Source organism: Drosophila grimshawi, unplaced genomic scaffold (genome assembly GCF_018153295.1).
Source record: "Drosophila grimshawi isolate 15287-2541.00 unplaced genomic scaffold, ASM1815329v1 contig_1367, whole genome shotgun sequence".
In the NCBI taxonomy this organism is placed as follows: Eukaryota; Metazoa; Arthropoda; class Insecta; order Diptera; family Drosophilidae; genus Drosophila; species Drosophila grimshawi.
In genome coordinates, this window is record NW_025062889.1 from 11,136,146 (window position 1) to 11,161,173 (window position 25,028).

General features: G+C 38.1%; 4 protein-coding genes and 1 non-coding gene across 10 annotated transcripts; 1 reads left to right on the top strand and 4 right to left on the bottom strand.

Annotated features, from left to right (window-relative positions):
• Positions 1-19: 19 nt before the first annotated feature.
• On the bottom strand, positions 20-2,927 carry LOC6560541 (CD151 antigen). The gene is made up of 3 exons (XM_001986438.3): positions 2,662-2,927; positions 972-1,160; positions 20-912 (listed from the first exon to the last, which is right to left on the bottom strand). The coding sequence occupies exons 1-3, from the start codon at positions 2,734-2,736 to the stop codon at positions 442-444; spliced, it is 735 nt and encodes a 244-aa protein (XP_001986474.2). The 5' UTR covers positions 2,737-2,927; the 3' UTR covers positions 20-441.
• A 1,860-nt stretch (positions 2,928-4,787) lies between these two features.
• Positions 4,788-9,591, bottom strand: LOC6560542 (extracellular superoxide dismutase [Cu-Zn]). 2 transcript variants are annotated; one of them, XM_032734965.2, is made up of 5 exons: positions 9,441-9,591; positions 7,184-7,252; positions 6,661-7,117; positions 6,550-6,571; positions 4,788-5,066 (listed from the first exon to the last, which is right to left on the bottom strand). In XM_032734965.2, the coding sequence occupies exons 2-5, from the start codon at positions 7,244-7,246 to the stop codon at positions 4,955-4,957; spliced, it is 654 nt and encodes a 217-aa protein (XP_032590856.1). In that variant the 5' UTR covers positions 7,247-7,252; positions 9,441-9,591; the 3' UTR covers positions 4,788-4,954. The 2 variants fall into 2 exon arrangements, with proteins under 2 accessions (XP_032590856.1, XP_001986475.2); XM_001986439.2 differs by lacking the exon at positions 4,788-5,066 and adding an exon at positions 5,171-5,433 and having other exon boundaries at positions 9,441-9,564.
• Positions 9,592-10,442: 851 nt separating this feature from the next.
• On the bottom strand, positions 10,443-18,340 carry LOC6560297. The gene is made up of 4 exons (XM_032734420.2): positions 18,220-18,340; positions 12,751-13,172; positions 11,513-12,574; positions 10,443-11,244 (listed from the first exon to the last, which is right to left on the bottom strand). The coding sequence occupies exons 1-4, from the start codon at positions 18,295-18,297 to the stop codon at positions 10,797-10,799; spliced, it is 2,010 nt and encodes a 669-aa protein (XP_032590311.1). The 5' UTR covers positions 18,298-18,340; the 3' UTR covers positions 10,443-10,796.
• On the bottom strand, positions 13,977-16,141 carry LOC116804991 (persulfide dioxygenase ETHE1, mitochondrial). 5 transcript variants are annotated; one of them, XM_032734421.1, is made up of 6 exons: positions 15,802-15,912; positions 15,165-15,511; positions 14,948-15,092; positions 14,519-14,882; positions 14,342-14,460; positions 13,977-14,288 (listed from the first exon to the last, which is right to left on the bottom strand). In XM_032734421.1, exons 2-6 carry the CDS (start codon positions 15,360-15,362, stop codon positions 14,233-14,235), a joined length of 882 nt encoding a protein of 293 aa, XP_032590312.1. In that variant the 5' UTR covers positions 15,363-15,511; positions 15,802-15,912; the 3' UTR covers positions 13,977-14,232. The 5 variants fall into 5 exon arrangements, with proteins under 5 accessions (XP_032590312.1, XP_032590314.1, XP_043072316.1 ...); XM_032734423.1 differs by lacking the exon at positions 15,802-15,912 and adding an exon at positions 15,962-16,141 and having other exon boundaries at positions 13,979-14,288; positions 15,165-15,342; XM_043216381.1 differs by having other exon boundaries at positions 13,979-14,288; positions 15,830-15,911.
• Positions 18,341-24,666: 6,326 nt separating the features above from the next.
• On the top strand, positions 24,667-24,738 carry Trnat-ugu. Its single transcript has one exon. It is a non-coding gene; the product is annotated as a tRNA-Thr (tRNA).
• Positions 24,739-25,028: the final 290 nt, after the last annotated feature.

Here is a 25,028-nt window from a genome sequence, read left to right on the forward strand (position 1 = left end):
AATTTTGAAAAATTACCAGGCAATTGAAAAATAAATTATACTTCTTCATAAGGTTTTTAAAGGTAAGTTCTGTATTTATACTCTCAGTAAGACTTTTTATGTTCAAGACAAATTATACTAAAAAGTGAAATGCAAACTGTTTTTCGATATATATAAATATATTATAAGTTATCTTATAGAAGTTCCTTTGCCATAAGTAGATTAAATTGAATTCAACATAAGCTAGACTTTTCACTTCTCACAATAGATTCCTTTCCAGCTTACTTTTGAGCAACCCTCGCTTAGCTTTCGATTCAAGTTCTGGCTGTGACTCATAAAATTAGCTAGTGAATTAAATAGGCTCATGTAGCGTATGTATGTCTGTTGACGGACTGACATGAGATCAATAATAAAGATTATGTTTAAGATAAGATTAAATTGTGAGGGATTCTCGTTGTTCGATTAGTTGGCCTGGCGGGCGTGCCTGATGGCCGAGGCCAGGTAGCAGGCGAGTATGATGCCCAGGATCTGGATGAATGCGATGCCGATGCCAACACCAATCAGAATAACGGCATTCTTATCGATGCGATCCTTCAGCTTGCCCACACACCCCTCCTGGTAGTACTTATCCTTGCCAAGAGCCGGAGATTCTGTGCAATGCCCAACGGCCGTATCGATAAACTGCGGCTGGCAGCAACTGGCCGGCAGCGTCTTGTTCAAGCTGAGGGCGCGCCAATCGGCCGGAGTATCGACGCCACAGCACATCAGCTTGCGCTGAACATTGTCCCAGGCGATGGTGTCCTCGCTGTTGGAGCGCTTGATCGACTCCTGCAGCGAGTTCTTGATCATGCTCTCCAGATCCTTCTTGAACACGCTCGCCGCAATGCCCACGGCCAGCTCAATGATGAATATGATGGCCAGCAACACGGCATACTGTTGATTGATTAAGCCATGAATTGGTTTAAGTGCAAGGATAACGAAGGAGTACAAACCGTCAGAAGCAGCGTGGGTGACTCCTTGATGGCTCCAAAGCAGCCGAGAGATGCAATCAGAAAGATGATCAGTCCGGTGACAATCAGGACAATTGGTGGCGCCAAAACGCGTCCCTCCACAAAATGATTGAACTCACTGACATCGGCTAGGACGACGGAGCCGGCGATCAAAATGCCGAGACCCGAAAGCTGCAAGCAATAAATAAATACAATAAAAACAATAAAAACAAACATCGATTTTCTGAAAACTAGAAACGCATTTAAAGGCCCCACAACTCAATCCATAACACAATTTGCTTAATGACCACAGACCCCAATCGAAATCTAGAAAACTAGAAAACAACAACAAAAAAAACCCACGCATTTTTAGTCGTATGCCTCATTTGGTATTCGTGTTTACGTTTGCCCAACCAACTCTAATTGCCCGATAAGGCATCAACCACAGCCACAACCACAATCACAACAACAACTACACAACAGGACATTGGCCAATGGTCATTGGCATTACCATGTCGTCATTTTTAAGGACACATAGCCTCGTGTTGGCATTGAAAGTTGTGCTGCCCAGTTTTGAGTGCACAATTGCAAATGCAAATTGCCAACTAATCACTATCAGTATAATCCATTTGACGGCCTGTCATCTGCAATCTTGTGTAATCAATTTTAAAGAGCAACTAATTGCATGCAGTTAAATTATTGCCACAACTGGCATGCGAGTTCAGCTTGGCTTGCAGCACGCAATTGCATTCAATGTCACACTGAACATGTCTTTGGCAATCAGTTAACATCTAAATTAGTTAATTCGAGTCTGTACTGTGAATAAACTGTAAATATTTATTTTACAATTGTTTTCAGTTGTTTATATTCTGTATAACTGGTTAGAGTGTGAAGTATCAGATCGGAATTGAAAACTCTGGCGAGTTTTTATAGTCATTTCTATAATTTTCTATTGTTGAAATGACACTAAAATAATATTAGAATTAAAGTTTTTAAAACATATAATAATAATAAATATCCGTCTTTATGCTGCAAGCAGTACACATATTGGATCCGGCTGGATCTGATCACTGTATCCACATATCTTTCAGAGGAAATATATATATCTTGTATGAAAACTTTTTTGTTTACCAAGCTAACCCAACCAAACTCATCTTTTATGATTCATTTCATTATTGTATTAACAGTTTGACAAAAAAATCTACAATATCGGACTTCTATATAATATTGCTCACATAGAAGCAATCTGTCAATTATCATTATTATTATAAACCTAAATAAATGTTTCGCTATGCAAAGGGGAAACTAGAGATAAATAAAAATATTCTTAAATTGAATAATGACGAACATGGAATAAAATATAATTATATTTCAAGATAAAACCCCAATTTTTAGTAAAGAAAAAATTGAATTTTAGAGTTGAGATAATAAAATAAATTACAAAAATAATATATAAATCAAATAATTGGCAAAACGATGCTGACTAATGACTAATGCACGATTGGGTTCGGTTCTAGAATTCTGATGAAATTAAAATTTATTGGGTTCGGTTCTAGAATTCTGATGAAATGAAAATTTACTCACAGAATTAAATGTGATTTGTATTAAACTAAGCCTGCGACTCGGATATTATTTGAAGCCCCCCATCCACAGATAGATGATTAATTAGTTGATGGGTTGAGTCATAACTTACCGCAAATAGAACATTGAAGGCAAATAAGACGTATTTTATTAAACTGGGGCCGCAGGACCTCATTTTGATTCGCATTTAATAATTGAAAACTGACCCAAATGCGACAAATATAAACCACTTTCAAATGCTGTCACGTATTAACCCAAAAATAGAACTTGGCTACAATTTGATGGGCAATGCTGATAAGTATGCTGGGATTTTATTGGGTTACACGGATCGTTTGGGAAGCGCGAACGCGTCTTGACAAAATGGCGTTGGAATTGTAACTGACCGTTAGCTGTGAACTGGTGCTGGCCAAGCTAATAAATGTTGGCAACCAAGTCGGCTTTTGTGTTGTGGCCACAACACACCGAGGCTGACAACCACCAACGGGAAATGCCCGTTCGACTCCCGGACCCAAGCCGCCTATTTTCTTCTGTTGGTCACAACAATAGGCGGCAACAACGAGCATGCCACACAAAGTAAAAGTGAGTGAAAGTGCGATTTTCGAGGAAAGAACCGAGTTGGCCTATTCAGGCCATGCGATTAGGGTCTGTGGTCGATAGAATCGGGTGGCAAAGCCAGCTCCCACCAACTCAGCTACCAGCTACTAGCTACTCGGCTCCCAGCCCCGTCCCTCTCGCCCGGGCTTTTATGCTTTTCGTAACCCATTTCTGTTGAATTTACAAACTGCGTGTTGGGGCAGCCACAGGCAGTTTGAGGTCTCCTCCAACTTTGACCAGCGGCTGCGCAAAGTTCCCAGACGTGAAGCTAACCAAAACTAACGCTTGCTTTCTGGGTCGTCTGCGGCTTCCGCTCAGTTCGAAGAAGAAGACGAAGAAGAAGTAGAGAAAGAAGCACATCGAAGGAGTGGCAAAAGGGGCAACAAGTCAATGCACTCATTAGGCCAACTCTCAAACTCGCTCGAAGTGTGAGCGAGCACAATAAAGTACACAAGTGCATATTTACATTTAAAGTTCAGCTGCTTGTCACCTAGAACTACTTACGAGGGTCGCTCAATACATTGTTAATGCTCTCGACTCTAAAATCTATTTAAAGAAGATATTTGGAAAGTGGTCATAGAACATATACCTCATCTATGAATTATTTAATGATATTAGCAAATGTTTAAAGAGTTGATAGAGTTTTAATATATATTTTTTATTTGATTGCTAAAACTGATTTTTCCCAGTGTAGACTAGTAACTAGCAACGCAAGTTAAGCAAGTTAATATAAAGAAATTTATGGATTTATTTATTTATTTAATTTACTTCTAAGAAGTTTTGTTAGTCTTAAGACTAGAAAAGAAAAGCATTGTTTTTATTTATTCTGCAAGAAATTGATATATTTTTGCTGAATTATATATTTTGCTGCTGCTTGAATCACTTTTACATTTACATTGCAAGAACATGTAATAAATAAATAAATAAATAAACTTTGTTGTGTGTATTTAAGACATTAAAAATTTATGATAAGCGTAAAGCACACAAATCAACAAATACTTACCCACTACTAATACAAAATCGGAATAAAAAAAAGAGCTGTGAAAAGTGAGTAATAGTAATGAAAAATGCTCAATTCCAGATGTGAAATTGTGACAAATTCAAGAGCATAACTTGTTTCAAGTCCAACATATAATAAATGAGTTAATTACGAAGTGGTAATTTAACCAGCGGGCAGTGTGAGCCCACTCGGGATGTCATTGGGCCAAATAAATTGCGTGCTTTCATTTGAATAACTCGGGCAAAAGTTATAAATGCTATTCATGAAATAAATGCCAGACTGTGCGAATAATTAAAGAACTCCGGGAACTCTTTTGCGCTTGAAATTCAACTTGGCACCTACCGAAGCATGCCAAGGCGCCTTCCTAAAAGGGGCGGTAAATCGTCAGTAATTTTGTTTAAGTTTGAGTTGATTTCAATGTTGCGTGTTCAAGACACAAAATGTGTCCAACTGTGTGTGTTGGTGTGTGTGCTTAGCAATTTTGGTTAGGCTCAGTTTTAGCACCTAGAAATCGCTATCGTATCGCAGAAATCTCAACTTGGATTTTATGGGTCAGTATGGCAGTTTACCCAAGAAATGTGTAGTGAATTTCGCGGATTAGGCATTTAGAAATCATATATATATATATATATATATGGCATATATAAAAGGAATTTCGATTTTATTGTTAATGAACATTTCAGGCAAATTTACAAGCAGAGTGTGAGAGTATTTTTTTTTGGTTGTTGTTTTGTTTGTTGTTAATTAATTAAGTACTGTATGAATGACATAAGATTATAATAATACTTGGTCACTGATCGGCGATCAGCGATCACATGCTGTCCCTGACAATGAGCACACCAACAACGAACATCAGTATGGATAGGGATTGGTGCAGGGTTCCGGCACCGTCCCGCAGACAGGGCCAATCATCCACATCCGACCTATAAGTAAAGTTATTACAGTTAGCCAAAAAGTTCGGGCCAAATGCTGTATTTGGGGAGGTTCATAGGGACGATAACACAAGAGACAACAAACAAACACACACTTTATAGATAATACGGATATGGATATGATGGATATGGATGACGCAGTAGTGGATATACAACATGATCGTGAGGCTGATCGTGCGGCACATAAAATGTGGGCTGATTGACGACTGATTGGCGACTGTTTGTGTGCAATGCAGATGCTTCAAGTTGATGTTGATGCTGATGCTGATATTGGTGCTGATGCTGGAGTTGTTCGGGCTGTTCCCATTGTTGTATTGGTTGCTGTTCTATTGTTGGCTGTTCGTGTGTGGCAGGCGAGCTGCAAAAACAAAAAGCAGTTGCCCCGACAAAAGGAGGCACATTTTGTATGTTTTGTTGATGTGGCATTCAGTGCGATATGTGTGTGGATTTGGTTTTGCGGGTGTGTGGGTGGAAAGCACAGTTAGTTCAACACAGGTTAAGCAAACACAATTAATCGAATTAGATTGGCTATTCATTAGCATGCATGTTATTACAGCTGAGTCCGCTGCTAATGACATTAGTATGAATACAGTTAATCATCGCTAAGTCAAACACTGCACAACAGAAGAGTGTTACAATCTATATGACACTTGCCGCAAATATTACAATATTATCATAATTGTTATTACGTCACTCACTCCATAAATCATATTAAAAATCAGTCGAAAAATAAGCTCACATTTATAATCACATATTTCATAATTGGAAATAAAATCGAGCAGAATTCGACTATGAGTTATTCCCAAAAAACAGATATTATGAATATATATATTATATATATGTAAATATAATGAAATGAAATGAGTTGTTAGTGCTGATCAAGAATATATATACTTTATGGGATCGGAAAAGCTTCATTCAGTTTGCTACATAATTTTACACAATTTCAACTTTTTTTTACACGTTTTTAATAAACTTTCATTAGTGTGGGTAGTTCAAGTTAGCGAAGTTCAACTGTATGTGTAAAAATACCCTTATTACCTACCTACCCTTTAAGCCAAAAACTTATCAATAGACGTTTAGATGTTTGTGTAGGCCGACAATAATATTAATGACTGGCTGGAAAATACATGTTACTTTGGGATGGTAGTATATATAGTATATAGATATGTTGTACATATATATGTTGCACACACACACACACACACACACAGATACAGTTAGGGAGAAAGCCGGAAATAGTCCAGTCATATTTCATAGAAAAGACACGCTGAATGTATTACAAATATGGTGAAAGGGTTACAGTTACAGTTACAATTGCAGTTGCAGTTACAGTTGTAGTTACAGTTATATTTAACGAGCGTTAAGAAAACAAATTTTATTTTAAGCTGACACAAGTGAAAGAGAAGCTTTGTTAAATTAGAGACAAGAACATTGATTCGATTCGTTTTAAAAGTATTACTCTGATATTTACTTAATGCCAATAACACCGCAACCTGAAAGAAAAATAAAAGAAGAAGAAGAAACATTTGTGTGATTATTATTTAAAATGGGTTTAAATAAAGTTGTTTTGTGTGAGGCTTACCGATGCGGCCGCCAGCATTGCCGGTCTTCTTGGAGTCCGTGTGATTGCCCAGTCCGAGATCATCCTCCATTTCGTGGACGACAACACCGCGTCCGATGATTGTACGCTTGCCGCTTAGACTGATCACGGCATCCGTGTAGGTGACGTCGATGGTACCGCTGGGACCCACCTCAATGTTGCCCAGATCACCGACGTGCCGTACCTCGTGATGGGGAGCGCCATGATCGACCTTGTCGGGATTATAGTGAGCGCCCAAGCTGGCACAGCCATTGCTCAGGTCACCCTTCTCGTGAATGTGGAAGCCATGCTTGCCCTCCTTGACACCCTCCAGCTGGATGCGCACATGCACACTCTGGCCACAATCGTTCTGGGTGAAGGTCACGTTGCCCTTCACCTGCCTATTATCCGCCTGCATCGGTCCAGTCACATACGCAATCGCCTCCATGGGTGAGTTGCGCTACAGCGAATTACAATTGAATATTTAACGAATATTGTAATAATTATTATATTGTTAATTACTTACAGTTTGTCCTGCATTCGTGAGTGTGGCACAGAGGGCCAGGCTGATGATTACAACTCGCATCATTTTCAACTGCAATTGAAAGACGAGTGATAAATTTAGCATAAACTGATGGAACAACACGCAAATCCCACTATATTCATCTCTATGTATATATGTACATATGTGTGTATATAATCCTATATATAGAATTTATTCGCACCATGCTGATTTTCTATTTGCCAGACGGTTACGTTAGAGGTAGCCTCTGACGCCGTTTCGGCTACCTTCATCTAGAGAGAGAGAGAGTTAGACAGAGGAAGAGAGAGAGAGAGAGAGAGAGCGATAGAGAGAGACTTTCATTACTCTCTTCTCATCCGTATCAAACCCATCCATCAGAGATGATCCATGTTTTAAATAACTGACATTACTTGAGTAAAATATTGCCCAATCTGGCTTGTAAAATGATTCAGTGATATAATTAGTATCAGAAATTTCTTTTTAAATTGTTATTTAATTTTATTATGATTCCCAAATCAATTTACATCATAATTATCAATCAATTATTTTGTAATTTTATTTTTATTTTTGCCAATTATATTTTAAATGTTATATTTGTTTAATGTGTATTTAATCACTCACTGATTTGTGTAGTTTTTTCAGCTATATTAAGTAACTAAAAGTATTATTTTAATGTTTAAGCTTGCTCATCCCTGTTAAAGTGAAATCAGCTGTTTAAAGTGTATATTTATTTACTTAGCTGCCTTGGCGTGTGTGCGGAATTGAAGCGCCTAACCTTAATTGACGAAGCGATTTGTGGGTCATGCACATTGCTTAAATATTATATAAGTGGTTAATATACATATTTCATATGTACATTCTATACATAAGTAAATTAAAACAGCCTTTTTCCGACAGGGTTAAGTGCGGATGGCCAACAAGTAACAACAAGTTGTTGTTATTTTTGCTGCCGGTTACGATGAAGGCCAAGCAACAATCTATTTTTTGTACGCACTTTTGAGCTGAAATTTACGAGTGATCCTTAACTTTCAGAAATACATTTGTATTTATTTATGTACTAGACGCTCAAAGTAATGTTGTTTTCTTTAATGCTTATCATCAAGCTGCTACGGACTAAAGTGTCAACGACTTGCTACATTAAGTTGTTGCACGATGATGTGTTCCAAAGTTACTTCTTCAAACTGGCTCGCAAATCAGTCTTCTCATGGATAAGATAAGTATTATTGCTTTTGTTCTTGTGTTGAGCCAAGGTGCTCAAAGTATATATTTAATTAAGTGCCATGTTGCCAGCACTAAAGCAATTGTTGCTGCTATTAAATATGTTGTTGTATGATTATAGATGGGTTTGAGTTACTATTACAAATACGTCAACGTTGATTGATGAACAAATAATGAACAATTTGCTTGCTTACAGCCTTTAGTTATACTGATTGGTGTCATTAGTCAGTAACTACTGTAGCTCTAATCACCCTGGTAACCCAAATCAACTTGAAGTGCTTCAACTTTTTTTTTATACCAGTAAATATAGTTTCAGAAATTATAAATTGTATGCATAAAATGTTTTCTTCAGTTTTTTCGTTTCTCAACAGTAATGGACAATTTGTGTAGTTATATATATATTTATATATTTATATAAGTATTTCAGCTGACCCTGAACTTCACAGATGCTTATTCGCATAATAAATTTCTGCTTAGTCATTTGTTTCTTTGAAGATAATACAATAGATGTGCTTTACAGTCAAACGCTAATTAGCACACAATAAAACGATGCTAGTTTAATGATATTTTAACGCAACAAGCATTCAGAGTGATGTTAGATAAGAACAGTACATAAATTGTCTACTGGGTTGCATTCCAAATTGTAAACATTTGTCTTCTTCGAATTTGGGTACCAAGAGAAACTGGAGCTAAAGCGCAGATGCAGCGTTAAAGAAACTGAAAACTGCAGTTTTGCTTTATTTCTTGTTCGTTCTTTATATATTTTTTGGGGCATATATATATAAAATTATAAACTGGTTACAGTAACCCACACACTGAAGGACGGGCCAATGTACGGCGAAACAAATGAAGGTTTTTGTTTTATGTTATTTTTAACAGCGAAACCAGTTCTGATAATTGTTTCAATAAACAATTAAAAATCGAATCATTGTTGTTTTGTAAACATTTTCTTTTGCGCATTATTCTCGAGTTGCGCTTAAATAAGAATTCTGTACAAATTAACAACAGTTTTACTTATTCCCTGATTCGTGCAAGCACTTACCTAGTTAGCAGCAGCTGTTTGTTGTTGATGTCGTTATTCGTATTTATTAATTAATTGGGTTCACAGCAATACCGAATTTACCGTTTCAATTGTACAATGCACCGTAGCGATCGTTGATTTGGAGACCTGCGACGCAACTGATTTCGGTTTTAAAATGTCAGCGCGCAAGTTGACTGACAGCGTACCTGTGCTTCAACTCGAGATTGCGGAGCGTCAACGTCGACGTCGGCGCAGACGACGCCATCGTGGGTGTCAAGACACGAACACCGATCGTGCTCTATCGTAATCTCTCCGCTCACATGTGCGCATTGACTGAGCAAACTCTATTCTCACGTTCTCCACTTTTGACGCACCCACTCTTTTGAGCGCATTCTTGCTCATCTTCTCTCAGTTAACAGTTGAATACTCTCTTTCGCTCTCTTTCTGTTGTAAATGAGATTTGGAGACTTGTCTCTCCCGTGTTATCTCTTGTCTGACCGTTTTTATAGAAACTCTGCTTTGCCAAGATTTATAGCCTTACAAGTATTTATTAATTATGTCCATAACGACCACTGAACACGACAACGTGAGTTTAATACAAATATTTATCGTATGTAAAAATGCATCATGAATGGAGCTCAATGATCGTGCCTGTTGGCATTGAAATAGCAACACACTCCAGAAAGGAATGCAGATTGGGTAAACTTCAATTGTTTTGGCATAGTTTTAAGCAGTCCATTATTGTAAATATGCCACAAAATGTATTATCTAATACTAAGGAGGAAAATCAAACCAGAATAGCTAAAGAATATGCTTTTTTCAAAATTATTATTGGTATTTGGTTCCAAACACTTTGAATACAAAATAGAGTTACTGTTATGCAGTACCATTATTTATTCGATTAAACTCCTTTTTCATTTTCATCGGTTATTTTCGGGTTTTAGTTTGAAACTCTGGTCACATTTTTCAAAATGAAATAATCAAAGCAATCCATAATTTAAAAAAAAAAAACACATGCCAAGATTCAAATGACAAAAACTCGTGTATTTACATAAATAAAAAATGGTGCTAATAGATTTTGTGTACAATCTTTCAATTCTCTCGAGTTTGTGATAATAATAAAGCCGAAATGGTAGCCAAGCCCTAATTACGAGTACAGCAAAATATATATATATATATATCTGGTAAGTTGTAATATTTAAGTCGAACTTTAAGTGTATGAGAAAATTCACAATTGTAATCATAGTTATTAGTTATAATTAGGTTATTCAATTTTGCACATGTCCGCCTGTCTGTTGGATGGAAAACTCACTGACTCAGGTCAGCCAGAGCAGTTTCCACCAAGTTGTAAGCTAAAAGTCCAAATCAAACTCAAACTCAGATGAGTTTGTGGCGCCCCAGCGAGGCCGTATGCATCGGACTGCAGTTCTCGATGAGCGCCACAGATCCGCCATGGCCATGGCCATGGCCCTGACCCTCATCGCTTGGCGAGGAGCCGCCACTGGCGCTGCTATTGTGATGCATCCGCTTCATGGGCCGCTTCCGATCGTGTTCGGCGCACGGATGCAGCTCGACTGTCTGCAGGCTCTGAGCGCGTTGCAGTGAGAGGCGCAACGGTTTCTTTGGCGGTGTGGGTCTCACATGATTCGTGCGCGATTCCCCAGACGTCATCGATGTCGTCGTCGTCGTCGTTGTCGTCATCGGCTTCGATTCGTTCTCGCTGTCAAAGTCGAGCGATTTTACGCTCCGCACATCGCTCGGCAGCCGAGCGCGCAGAGTTTGAGCCTCGCTCTGCCGTGACACATCGCCCCGTCGACGTTCCAAGCTGTGTGGGGGTGGAACAAGAATCGAGTGAGTAAATATGTACATATATGTATTCACTATATTTATATATTCTAGATATATTTATTATATATATACAGATATATTTATTAGATTCTAGAAAATCGCTATACTTTTAGTGGATCTAAAAACCGTTGGATTTTATCTTACAATTATGTAGTGAAGTTTATAACAAAAAATTTCAAGTTGATTTTCGATTTTCCATAGCTCTAGTTAATATTAATTATTTGTAGACTGCTGCTGCTGCTTACCCATTGTAGTGGTTGAGATGCTCCACGCTGCGTGCATGTGTGCTCCTTAGATGATCTCTGTGCAGCTGCTGCTGCAACTGTTGCTGCAGTGCATCTCTGGGTCGCTCTCGCTCCCGCTCCCTGTCGCGTTGGCGCTCGTGACGGTCGCGCTGGCGCTCCTTGTCGCGCTTCTGTTGCTGCATGTAGGCGGAGTCGCTGTTGATGGATATCTTGGAGGCGGACAGGGACTTGGAGGGCATGGCATAGAGATGCGAGTGATGGGGCAGACGATCGCGCAGATCAATGTGAGTGTTCTCCTTGATCAGGGTCTTGGTGACATGTGCCGGCGGCAGCTCATCGCCCACCAGCTCAATGGGTTTGCCACCCACCAGAGTGGTGATATAATTGCCACGCTGAAAGATGAGCGGCTTGTCCGACGGCGGTGTCGTTGTGGGCGAGGGTGAGGGTGGCGAGGAGATGCTAATGCTGGTCACATGGGCACTATTCGATTGGGTTGTCTGCTGTTGTTGCGGCTGGTGCCTCAGCTGCTGATGCTGCTGCTGTTGATGTTGCTCCTGCTCCTTGACATTCTGCAGATCATGCACCTGCTCCTCGAGGTAGGAGATGCGATGCTGTAGTCGCATATTGTTCTCCTTCTCCTGGTCGAGTTGCTTCTGGGGTATGGCCACGGTTTTCTTGCGCAGCACAACCATCTGACATTTGCCGGAGTTGCCCACATGCTTCTGCAGCTCCTCTTTGGTCTTGCTGGTCACCAGCCGTCCATTGATCTCCAGTATGCGATCCCCCTTATACAGTCCATCCCCCTCCAGTGCCCATTCCACATAGAAACCGGGCTGATCCGCTCGCTGCTGGGCCGCCCAACGTCCGGATGTTGCATGCACCGCATGCAAGCTTAGCGCCACACCCGAGCTGATTATATTGTAGAGTGTCTGCGCCTCAGGCTTGGATTTCTCCAGGCGTGCCTGCAAGGCGCGCGCCTCCTCCACAATCGATAGCATCTGCAGCTCCTCGCGACCCAGCGCATACTCCAGTTCCGCCTGACGAATTCGTATATCAATGTTACTACGGGGCAGAGGAAGGAAATAGAGCGTTAGCATGTTGCAAATAGATACACTTTAATATATATTCTTTAGGGTATCTTTTATTTGTTTGCATTAAAGTTCTACATTTAGTTATAGATCGATTCTTAAATATTCTTTCTTAGCCATTCATCAATCAATCTGAACAATTCCACTTACTCTGTGATATCTAATTTTTCGAGAGCGCTCTTCAGGTTTTTGATCTTGATGCGTTTGTTTTCCGCCTCCGCCTTGAGGCGATTCAGCTTATGCTCAGCTGCTGGCTTCTCTGACTCATCGAGAGGCGGTCCACTGGGGCGTGGCAATTTGCCCAAGCACAGCTGAATGCGCAGATTCTGAATGACAGCCTCGCGATCCTGCAGAGCGGAGCGCAACTCCTTCGACTCGCTGCGCGTGGAGCGCGAGGAGAGCGTTCCGCCCAAAGAGCCACCCTTCCGTCGCCTGCCCGTTGTCGAGCAGTGCGTCGACGTCTGTGTCTGTGTCTGCATCTGAGTCTGCGTCTGCGTATCGTGATTGTTCTCCGATCCCGAGTGCAGACTGTACTTGGCCGCACTGGAGCAGCTCTTCGGATTGAGAATGGTCTGTGTGGACACAAAAGAAAGGGAATTGATAATTATTGAATTTAGTTTGGACTATTATTTGGTTTGTAATACAATTTGATACAACAAATGCTTGAAATTGTTTAGGATTTACATAATTTGTAATATATATGTGGAACTCAATAAAAATGGGAGTCATAAGACAGGATCTTGAATCCCATAAAGCATATATACATATATATATATACTTAATCAGCAGTCAAAGTCTGCCCGACTGACCTTTAATTTTTTATTAGAAAGTTCTCATCTAACAAATAAAGTGTATTTGCTTTTATCGTTCACTTAATCCATATTGTTTACATCTATATATCTTTTTTATCACGTATATTACTTATCTTATCGGTTTATACCTTGACATAATATTGATCAACTGTAATAAGTTCATTTTAATAATTACACACCAGCAATGATTTCCTCTTTACATATACACACATATACATACATCTATACACACATACATATATATAAATATATATGTACATATTATATATTTAATGGCTAAGAGTGCGCGTGTATTATAATGGGTATCGATTAAATATAATCTGCGTGCTACCTGTTAAAAATACACACTGATGAAATACTTTCGTGACCAACAAAAAACCAACTGCCGAATTTCGACCACAAGGGCGATAGTAGTTATTAGTATTATTATTATTATTTGATAAGGGGGCTTAATAAAGGGGCTTGATTGGAAACTATGAGAATCAAAGCAGCAGACAACAGCTTAAAGTACGCTTAAAAAACATAAGTATTTTATAATCTGACGAAAACTCTAATAAAATATTTGTATTGCACTTTTCAAGAATGGTTTATTTAACATGTATAAAAATATAGATCAGAGGTAGTTGTCTAACTTGAATGCACATTGAAATACATATTGGGTATATAATATTAATGAATGCAATAAATACATATCAACAATGGAGCCTATTGCAGTCAAAGTTAGAATAGTAAATGTATCTTGAGCCGTGGCGTTAATCTCCAATTCCACTTAGACAATCAGTATATATTTATTATATATTGTTGTAGATGTTGCGCCTCTCTACTCCTTGGGTATATCGTAAACACCACACTCACGATTAGCTGGCAGAGATGCATCTACAAAAAACGAGTTTTTAGCTTTTAAGTCTTGTATATTTTTGAATACTTACCGATTTTCTTGGGATAAGGCAAATTCAGGTTGTCCATAATCTGGACGAACTCATCGATGCTCTTTGTCAAGCGTGGATTGTAGCGTTTCTCCTCCCACACGCTGCTCTCCAGCTGACCCCTGCAAGGCAAAAAGTTATCCACCTGGCAAATCCACAAAGTCAAGTCGCTCAACTCACTTGTAGTCATGCGCCGGATAGACGCGATAGTTCTCCGGCAAAGAGAAGATCTTTTCATGGACATTCTGGTAGAGGTGCTTTGCGCTGCCCTCCTGAAAATCGGTGCGTCCACAGCCACGAATCAGCAGCGTGTCGCCGGTGAAGATGCAACCCTGCTCCTTGATCACATAGCTCATGCAGCCGTTGGTGTGTCCAGGTGTCGCCAGTGTATCAATCGAGTGGCGTCCAAACGCAATGTGATCACCCTCCACAATATGACGATCCGCCTTGGCGCCACTTGCAGCAGCAATGACAGACTGACAGCCAGTCAGTTGCCGCAGCCAGCCGCTGCCCGTGATGTGATCGGCATGCATGTGCGTGTTAACTATCATATATCGATATCGATAAATGCAATTCATATCTTTCAGCCACAGAGTGTAAGGCACTTACTGGCATATTTGAGCTTAAATCCCAGATCCTTAACGAGTTGCGCATCACGCTTGGCCTGCTCCAGGACAGGATCGATGATGACAGCTTCGCCTGTGCCAGCGTCTGCCAGCAGATAGCTGTACGTGCTGCTCTCCGTGTCGAATAACTGTTTGTTTTTTTTATTGTTTTATTCATCATTTTGCAAAGCACAAATAGTGAGATAACACGGCGTACTCACTTGCCGAAAGAAGAAATCCGGCGTGAATGGCTTACGCTCTGGCAACGTCATTGCAGCTGCTGATTGACAAAATGACCGTTGTGATGAAACACTTAAAGCGGCGCAGAAGCCTTTATTATGGGCCACGACAGGTGAGCGGATCACAAATGATGGCAGCCGAACGAGAGCTGAAAGCAGACTAACGCTCGCGATTCTCATTTTTCGATTGAAGCTTGCAGATGTGTGTTTGTGTGTAAACGGGAGAGGTGGTGGCTACTCTTGCGTGTGCAAGAGCTTAAGCTGATGCCGAAAGCTTTTGATGGCTTTATTTATATTATTTTACTTTAACCGGTTGCCCAAATCGTCGGCTGTTTATTGTTTATGTTTGTGTGTGTGTATATGTATATGTGTATAGATAGGCACGTGTATGGAATGGTATAAATAAATTAGCGAAATGTTTGTAAACGTTGCTTTACCGAAGCATTAATTGACTTAATAATTTATGCCATATAATGAATTGTTAATAGATAAGCAAATACAGTACACATACACAATTGACTTGTGTGTGTTTCATGCATGCACTTTAAATTTGCAGCTGTTTTTACATTAAACTAGCATATCACATAACGAACACAAAGAGCATAATGCGTTTACAAACATTTCTGGTGAATTTTTTATGAATTTACAAACAAAACAAAACTGTGAGATAAGTAAAAAAGCTGTCTCGAATAAAACAGCTGTTGGCACGCGTACGTTCTTTCGTCAACTGAAAGCTTTGTACACATTTATCAAGCTTTTATGAGCAGAAGCTAGCTAACCTGTTGCTGCTCCGCTGGTTGCCAATGACGTAAGAAAAGCTTTCGGTTGCGTGTACGTGCACATCGACAGCAAATCGGAGCACAAAGTAAAATGTGCAATAAGAAATGCCGACAGCCGGCAAACAAACAGAACCGTTACACTCGCAACTCGCAGATGCACTCGTAAGAACAACCACCGACCGAATGCACTGAAACCGAAGCACCCTTTAAAATATATGTGTGCGTGTGTGTGTGTTTGTGTGTCGCTTAGAGTTAACCCCTTATCTTGTAATATGCTAGCTGCACAGAAGTTGTTGTTCTTGTTACGACCGGACATTGTCCAGTTTGAACGTGAGAACTTCCTCGTCCTCTTTTTTTTGTGACTTTTTCGTAGATCATTAATTCATTTTGCGTACATTACAGCAACTGTTACTGCACCGTTTTCACAATTTCGTTAGTGTTGAATAATTGGTGCAATTTTGTGGAAGAAATTAATTGACCGTATTTGACACAAGGGTATTCATTGGGTGTGTGAATTTACACACGGGGTGTTGAGTTGGGAGAAAATTGTATTAAATATTCATATCTTATGCTAATTGTCAGCTCTAATTCAATCAGCATCTGATCGTCTTTTATAAGGATTTGTATGTATGTAGTAATTATACATGACTATATACCCACAATTTAATTTTTTTGGTTTCTTTCTAAACATCTAAAAATACTCGTACGTTACGGTTGCTTTCAATATTTTCGCTTTCAGTGAAAGTGTTTCAATAGAAGACTTTTGATGCTGTTATTTTCTTTAGTGCCATGGATGACTGCTCAACCAATTTTTTTTTGTCTTTTTCGCATTTGTATTTAAGTATTTATGTGTGTGGAAAGTCAAGAGTGTGTTATTTTCTTTAACAGACGTCGGAAATGGCCACATATTATTAGAGGTAATATAAAATAGTCTTCACTTAAGTGTTGGCCACCTACAGGTCTCTTTCTATTTGTGTTTTTATTTAATGTGTTCATCCAAAATCTCTTTCTCTCTTTTTCTGAACGAGCATTGAGTAAGAGCTGTTTTTATTACTTCATGTAGGCGTAAAACTAATATCTTTCGAGCATTGGGCATTGTAAGAAAACCACTTAATGCCACTAATTTATACAATTCTATAAACATAACAAACGTCGAAAGTCTTTAAATAACAATCAACTTGTTTTGTCTTTAAATAATAATCAATTTGGGTTTTCTTTAAATAATAATCAACTGGTTTTGTCTTTAAATAATAATCAACTTTGCTTAATTTTCTGCTCATTACTGCTTTCAACTGCTTTAACTGATTTTGCACTGCTTTGTCTAGTTTTCTGTTAATATTAACATAATAACAAATTGCTAACAGCGGCAGAATTTTAATTATTTCGATTATTAACTCATCACGATTAGTCAGCTTTATTTTCATTTCATTTAAACCAATACACATAAAGAGTACTGCACTTTTGAAATTGGCTTTTGCGTTAGTATTTTTGGGCACAATTCAAAAGAGACTTTAATTCCATTTTTAGATTCTACAGTCATTATAGAAATATTTCAACAATGACTTGACCATATACATAATTAAGCTAAATGACATACAATACGATATTGAGGTTTTCGAAATTCACATTCGCGAAAAACTAATGGATAGGTCACGCTGACTGTGTGGAAAGATTATTGTCGAAATGTGTAATTTAAGCCGCTGGCTGTAAATGAGTTTGAGAAAGTGTTGCCCAAAAATGCATTACGATGCATTAACAATTAATAGCTGTAAATTGTTGGTGCTTTAGGCTGGATGTATTCACGCTTTATTAAGTTGCCAATTTTTAACTTTCTGGCATTATTTTTCCTTTACATACATCATGTTGCATGTTAGCTGTGTACTTGTTTTTTTTGTTTGCTTTTTTTGGGTTTTTATTTGCGCTTTTTATTTTCGACAACTTTCTAGCGCGAAATTATGTTAAGTAACTGATGCTGATTAATATATCCATATATTAGTATATATATATGTATATGCATGTATTTATTTATGTACAATTATGTATGTAGATACTTAGTTCGTCTGTGCGTGGCTGTAGCTAATTAGCTGCGCTTTATTTGCGCGCTTATATCATCGAATTAGACAATGGGGCGCCAGTGAACTATTTATAATTATGGGCAAATAATACTTTGAGTGCTTGTTTTTGTTGCTTTTGTTTTTTTTTTTGTTTTTGGTTTGGTTGGTTTACACAACTTTACTTGAACTGCCAGCTGAACTTACCATGGAGGCCGATTTCTGCTTGGCAAAGGCTCGATGATGCGCAGAAATCGGTTCGCTAACCACACTTCCGGTGTCCATTTTTGAATTTGAATAGTTTCGGCACTACAATTTTTTTTAGGGTGATTCCTGTAAGTTTAGAGAAGAGCAAATATGTTGAGAATTATTCATTGCAATTGTTATTATATCAAATTAAGGGGCAAGGTAAGAGAACAGTAAACTAATTGAGAATTATTTCAATTATTATTAAATTATATTAATATGGGAATTATAAGTTGTATTGTAGCAAACATCTCCGATCCCACAGGGTATATATATTTTCCAGCAGCGAGTGCAAAATAATATCTTGTTTCATGTCATTTTTATCTTAGAAAATTTGAACAAGTAGTATTTAATTGGTTACTTTTCTTAAGGCTCTTTGGGCGAGGATCACTGAACTCGAGTCTGAATTGTAAGTTAATAGTAAGCGTGAAGTTCTTCGTGATTAAATGGCCAATCTGAGCAGAGGAAAATATTTTTTATAAAAAAAAACTTCCCCTTTTTTTTTTTTTTTATTTTTTTTTTTTTTTTTTTAAAAAAAAAAATAACAAAGTAACAATCGAATAAGGAATTTAATTTACATCCTAAAGCAGCTATATAAAGCTGCAAAGAGTATCTTCGTTTTGCCTTTTATTTATTTAGTTATTTTGTCTGGTTGATTATAAACTTTGAACTTTTCAACTCTTTACAGGCAGTTGACAAGCCCAATTTGAGTGCTGCCACCTCAAAGCCAATTTAATTTGTGTTCCGCATTGTTGCACAAAAACAATTGCCTAGTTTGAGGTTGTCTGCTGTCTGCTGTCTGCTGTCTACTGTCTAGTTGCGATCTTAGGTCCTCGTTCTTGGTCTCAGTGTATGTGAGCAATTTTCGGTTCGTCGGATTTAACAACTTGGGCATGTTACAATTTTGTGGCGCGGCTTATAATTAAAGTCGCTTTGTATATTGTGCTTAGAACATTTTTTGTTTTCCTTATATGCCGCAATGAAATGAGGCCCTTATATATGCCACATCATTAAGTGGCTTTTTTTTACGAGCAACGCCACAGAATCTTCATAATGGCATGCAAATCCGCTGTGGGGCGTTGGATGTGCCGTTACAGCAACTGGAGTTGCAACTGCCACTGCCACTTCAACTGCAACTGCAACTGAAACCACTCAAGGCAAGGCAACCCACTGAGCTGCTGATTGTCAGTTGAAAGTCGCCAGCTCCCAGTGAGAGGCACGCACTTTTGGCAGTCAGTCGGAGATGCCTATCTTCAGCGTACACTCAGCGAAAATATTGAGTGGGTTTCAAGCAGAAACTGTTTACTTAAAGTAGGGAATTTAGTTACTCAATTTACGTTGTGAATGATAATAATAATGAATATGAATTTAATATTAAACAAAAACCGATGAATACAGAATGAAAGTTTTCTTTCATACAAATTAAAGAAGCTTTGATACTCTGCATAATATTTAAAATTATACCTAAATCCACCAGAAAAGAATTGAAAAATTGTATAGAATTTTTACCGTTTTACGCATCTTTTGAGTCCAAGAAAGTAATTTGTGCTTAATTCAAGAATTTTTGATCGTCGATTTTAGTATTGTTCTTATTTTATATTTATGATTATATCACATTAATTTAAAAGAGAATTCTGCTTGAAATTTGAAGGCAAAAATGTTTAAAAATGCATTTGTATTCCAAATGAGTTATTTCTCTCAGTGCAGATGGGCGCAATGTAGCCGAGTTTTTGTTTGGGAGCCACAAAACAAAGATATGCATTCGATATGCAGATTTGCATAGCGACAAAAGATACACACGCAAAAGATACACACACAAAAGATACACACACAGCTAGATACAGATACAGCTATGGGCGAGCAGAGATGATGTTGCTGCTGATTGTTGCTGTTGTTGTGTTTGTCTGTTTGCCTGCGTAGATCACATTACCTAATGGCGGCGGCAACAGTTGCCTTTGTGCTTTTCACTTGTTGGCTTTTTTTTGCTGCTGCTGCGGCACATAAAAAACAAAGACTCTCATTCATAGTTTGTCATAGAGACACTTGTGGCACACAAATGTGGCTCAAGAGTTTCTTTCCTTGTCTTCATATTCATGTTGTTCATGCTTGGAGCACAGAGTGTGGAAGATTAATGCTTCGAGAATTGTTGTTAAGCGTTTGCTTCCTTTTCCAGAAGCGTTTTCCATCTTCTAAGCATATTTTTACAAATTATGTTGCAGCTTGAACAACTTCAGACACTAAATGTGATTTTTCAAGCATGAAATAATGACAAGTTCTAGGAATAAATTTTATATTTTTAAGTCTTATTTGCGCTTGCTTAAATATTTTTAAATATTTTTTTTAATCGTACTTAAAATTAAAAAAAACTGTTGGAGCTCTTTCGCTTTCTTTTTCAAATGAAACTTTGCCATTAAATTAAGACGTTAAATTATAAGATGTGATTAGCTTTAGTGATTACTTACTAATGACTATCTTTGTTTCAAGTTTTACTTTTCAAGAACTCTTCATTTTAAAATTGATGCTTGATGTTCTAATTCAACAAAAATAAGCTTAGTTTTCGTATAGTTCTTAGTTGGCAGCTGCATTAGATGGCTGACAAATTACAATCATAATTATTGCCAACGCTTATTTTAAACAGCCAACTTTTGGCTTGCTCTGTGAGCCGCTGTAGCTGCAATTTGTGTACTCATCAGCAGTGATTCACAGCCAAATCAGCATCATCTTGGCATTGTACTAATTTTGACTGAACTTCCTTGTGTGTGCCAAGATAATAAGGCAACAAGGTAATCTCCCAGCCTAATTACCATGTTTGGCACCGCCAACGTTCTACAAAAACTACAAGATTTAGAACTTGGTTCTTCATCAGCATGCCAGCTTTGGGTCTTATCTGTGTGTTTTGTTTCGGCTTGCGTGTTTTTGCCTACAGGCAACGAAGACAGACAGACAGACAGACAGACAGGCAGACAGACAGGCAGACAGACAGACAGAGTGGAGAGGCAGAGGAGACTACACGACATGATCTAGTCTTAGAGTGGAGTCTATTGTTGTGCTGGTGGTGTTTCTAATTGTCGAGTGCCTAATGTGGGCCCATCATTAATCTAATTTAGCATTAAAGCCTAATTATGACTTGACGAGCAGCTTAGCGACCTCAAATTACAGCTTTGTGGAGCGAGTTGAATATGAATATATATATATTATACTATTCATAGAGTTAGATAAAGAGAGAGAGAGAGAGAGAGAGAGAGAGAGTGAGAAATGGGGAGAGATTTACATGCCAGAGAGACATAGAAAGGCAGTGAGAAGTAAATTCCAGTTCAGTTTGATTGGAATTCATAGTTTCGGTCTTTACATCATCATTTTATAATTTAAATTCGACAAAATATCATGCATCAATTATAAAATACTTAAAGCAAGCATTTATTTTGCTTAAAACAAGTTTTAAACATTCTACAATCAGAATGAATGGAATTTCTAGTGAAATAGTTTTTTTGCATATTCGGTAAATCACCATTTTTTTAGTTGAAAATCGACAATTAATAATTAAATAAATAATACTTAATACAAGCATTTATTTTCTCTAAAAAAAAAATGATCTCATGATTGATTTAAGAATTTGAGTACATAATTTAAGTAAGAAACTGCCAATGAACAAGCTCTTGCCTAAAGAAATATCTAAATGATAATATTTAAATCGAACTTATACTAAAATAGTATAATAAAATAATTTCGTGAGTGCTATAAAGACCAATGGATTTTCGCCAAGTGTATACAAAGAATAGACTTTGTAGGAGCTGAAATGAAAATAATTTGTGTAAATTGCAGACCAAAGGCCTCCAAATAAATTGCCGCAGTGTCAGTTACAACGTGAGAGAGTGCAACAAGCAACAAGCAACAAGCAACAAGCAACTAGCAACGACAACGACTTTTGCAACATTTTGCACTCAAGCATGAAGATCATTCAACTGTGTGCATATATGTATATATATATATATGTATGTATATAGAAAAAAAGAAATAACCATAATATACATGGCATAATGGCAGAATTTGCGTGTCCAAACGTGAAGGGCTCTCTGGCCGTAATTCAATAAGAACAAGTGCAGCAAGACATGGCCAAAAGCGAAGAAGGCAAATGTTTTCCCAGGCACCAAACAACCAACAACACCAACAACAATTACGAGGGGGCGTGTGGGCGATAACGGGGCGTTGAAACCGCTGAGGCGCAACCACGCCAAGACCAAGACCCCAAAGACCACAAGAACCACCAGCAACATAGTCAGCGTTGTACAAACTTATTTATGCCCCTGCCACTGCCCCAGCCACTGCCACTGCCTCTGCCACTGCCTCTGCCACTGCCTCTGCCACTGCCTGATAATTACCAAACGATCGTCGCCGTCGGTCAACACACAAAAACCAACAGAAACTAAATGTTGCATGGGTTATGAAAATGTCCAAGAGGGTGGTTCAATAACTAATGAAATTACTTGCTCGGGGAATAACAAATTGGCGCTTCCCAATATTAATGGTCGTATTTATATAGAAGTCAAATCCATATTAAAAAGTCATGGAAAATGTTTGAGAATAATACTTTAACATGAATTTCGCGCCAGAATCGTGATTCAAAATCGGATTAGTTTTGATAAAGTTAAGGCAACGATCAAATCTTCAACTCCCTTTTCCCTAAATTTTCTAGCTTTAATTGCGTTTCCAACTCTAAACGTAGTTTTATTCTATAAGTCAAATCATAAATCAGATCACTTTTGACAAAGTTAAATGTTGACTTCAGATATATGTTTATCAACAATTTCTAAAAAAAGAGTTAATAGTAAACAACTAAATTGTATAATAACATTAATTAATAATTTCTCGAGCAGTCCTCGCTTAAATATTTTCACTTAACCAGCGTTCCGTGAGGTTTTAGCGAGGTTCCGGTGTTAGTAAACACAGCCAAACTGAAACTTGACAAAAAAAGAAGATGAAGAAGCAGAAGGGAGAAGAGAGAAGAAGGAGAAGCTTGTTTTTGGGTGCGTGTGTTGGAACAGAAGAGGTGTCAGTTGAACAACAACAGCAACAACAGCAACAACAACAACAGTTGTAACAGTCGTACAGCCTGTGTCCAAGAGAAGATGAAGAAGAACAAGAACAAAAACTAGTTGCAAATGTACTGTTAAATCGATGTTGAAATACAGACTGAAATTGCTGCATTCGACTTGTCGCTGGTCAAGCAAGCAATCAACTGGGACAACATTTGCAAGGTGAAAGAAACTCGTTGGCCATTTCAAATGATTCCGGTCTATCGACGCATATTCAGGCATCGCCTTTAAATTTGACCGAAAAATGGTGTCGCTTATGTCGCCGGGAAGGTCTCCCCTGGGATAGCAGACAGATAGCTGGGAATAAGTCAACAGACCCCGTCACTGTTAATGGACATACAATCTAATTAGCGGAGAGATGTTGTTGTTGTTGTTGCATCGCTGTTGAGAGATGTCTTTGTCCATGTTTTATATGGCCTGGCAATTAAACGCCTCAGTGGCGACGCTGCTCTCGTTTGCCATAAATAGTGCATTGAAAATATGGCTGATCTTTATCAGTTGACAATTACATAAATAAATTACTTGTATGCAGCAGCACAATAAAGTGAAAAGCTTTAATCTTTCGTTAGATCGCACCAACTTCCAATCTTCCAATCTTTTCCAGGGCTTCCCACGCGTGGTTGAGCTTTGCACTTTAAACGAAAATTTGTAATGAGCTTTTTATGCAAATTAAATGCACGAATTTCAAAGACGAAAACACACACATAATCTTAACGCACATACAACATTTATACAGTTGCTTTACTATTATTGTTGTTGTTGTTATGCATTCGAGTGAGCTGAAAAATAATAAAAATATTTGTAGAGACGTCTGCCCCCCACGTATAAAATGTCCAATTTCAAACGCGTTTCGCTATTGAAGGTGTTGCCCACCTTTCAGCCTGCTGCTTATATCAAAACATATGCACATGTTAATTTATTTCACCTTTTTTTTGTTGTGTTTTTTACAAAAAAGCGCACCTATAAAATTGTTGTGAGATGATCTCAGTGCGCCCACAATTTGAGTTGCTTGCTTGTTGTTTGTTTTGTCGCACAAGCTATGCATATAATTTTCTACAATTACCTAATTGGAGATGACACCTGTTTTTGTTGTTGTTTTTTTGTTTCTCTGTAAATATGTACATTGAAATCGTAGCTTGTTTTATGACGCGTCATTTAATGCAAATAAATCTGGTTCTGTAATTGGGCGCACTGTTAACTACTGCTTGCTTTAACACTGCATGTTGTCTGCTGTGAGCACGTTCTGTTAACATTTCCAGAAACATTCTATGGCCGCTGTACATGTTGTTGCTAATCAGACAACACGATGGCAAGCGCCTCTTTAGCTCAGTGGCAGAGCACTGGTCTTGTAAACCAGGGGTCGTGAGTTCAATCCTCACAGGAGGCAAACTAAAAAGATCAATACATTTTGCTGATTTTTTCTTTTTCTTAATTATTTTTATTGAAATTAAGGATTCAATTAGTACAAATACTAGTTAAATGTTGCATTTTGAGGGTGATTTAACAATAAATGTCATTAAAGCTATTTAATAATAATTGTTTATTTTGTGTCATTGATAAAAAACTAATATTTGCACAAGTTTATTTATTTATATTTGTTTACACATAGCTTTCTAGTGCATATTGTTCTTTTTTTCTAGTCAATTAAGTCGTAATAATAAAAAATGGGCACAGTGC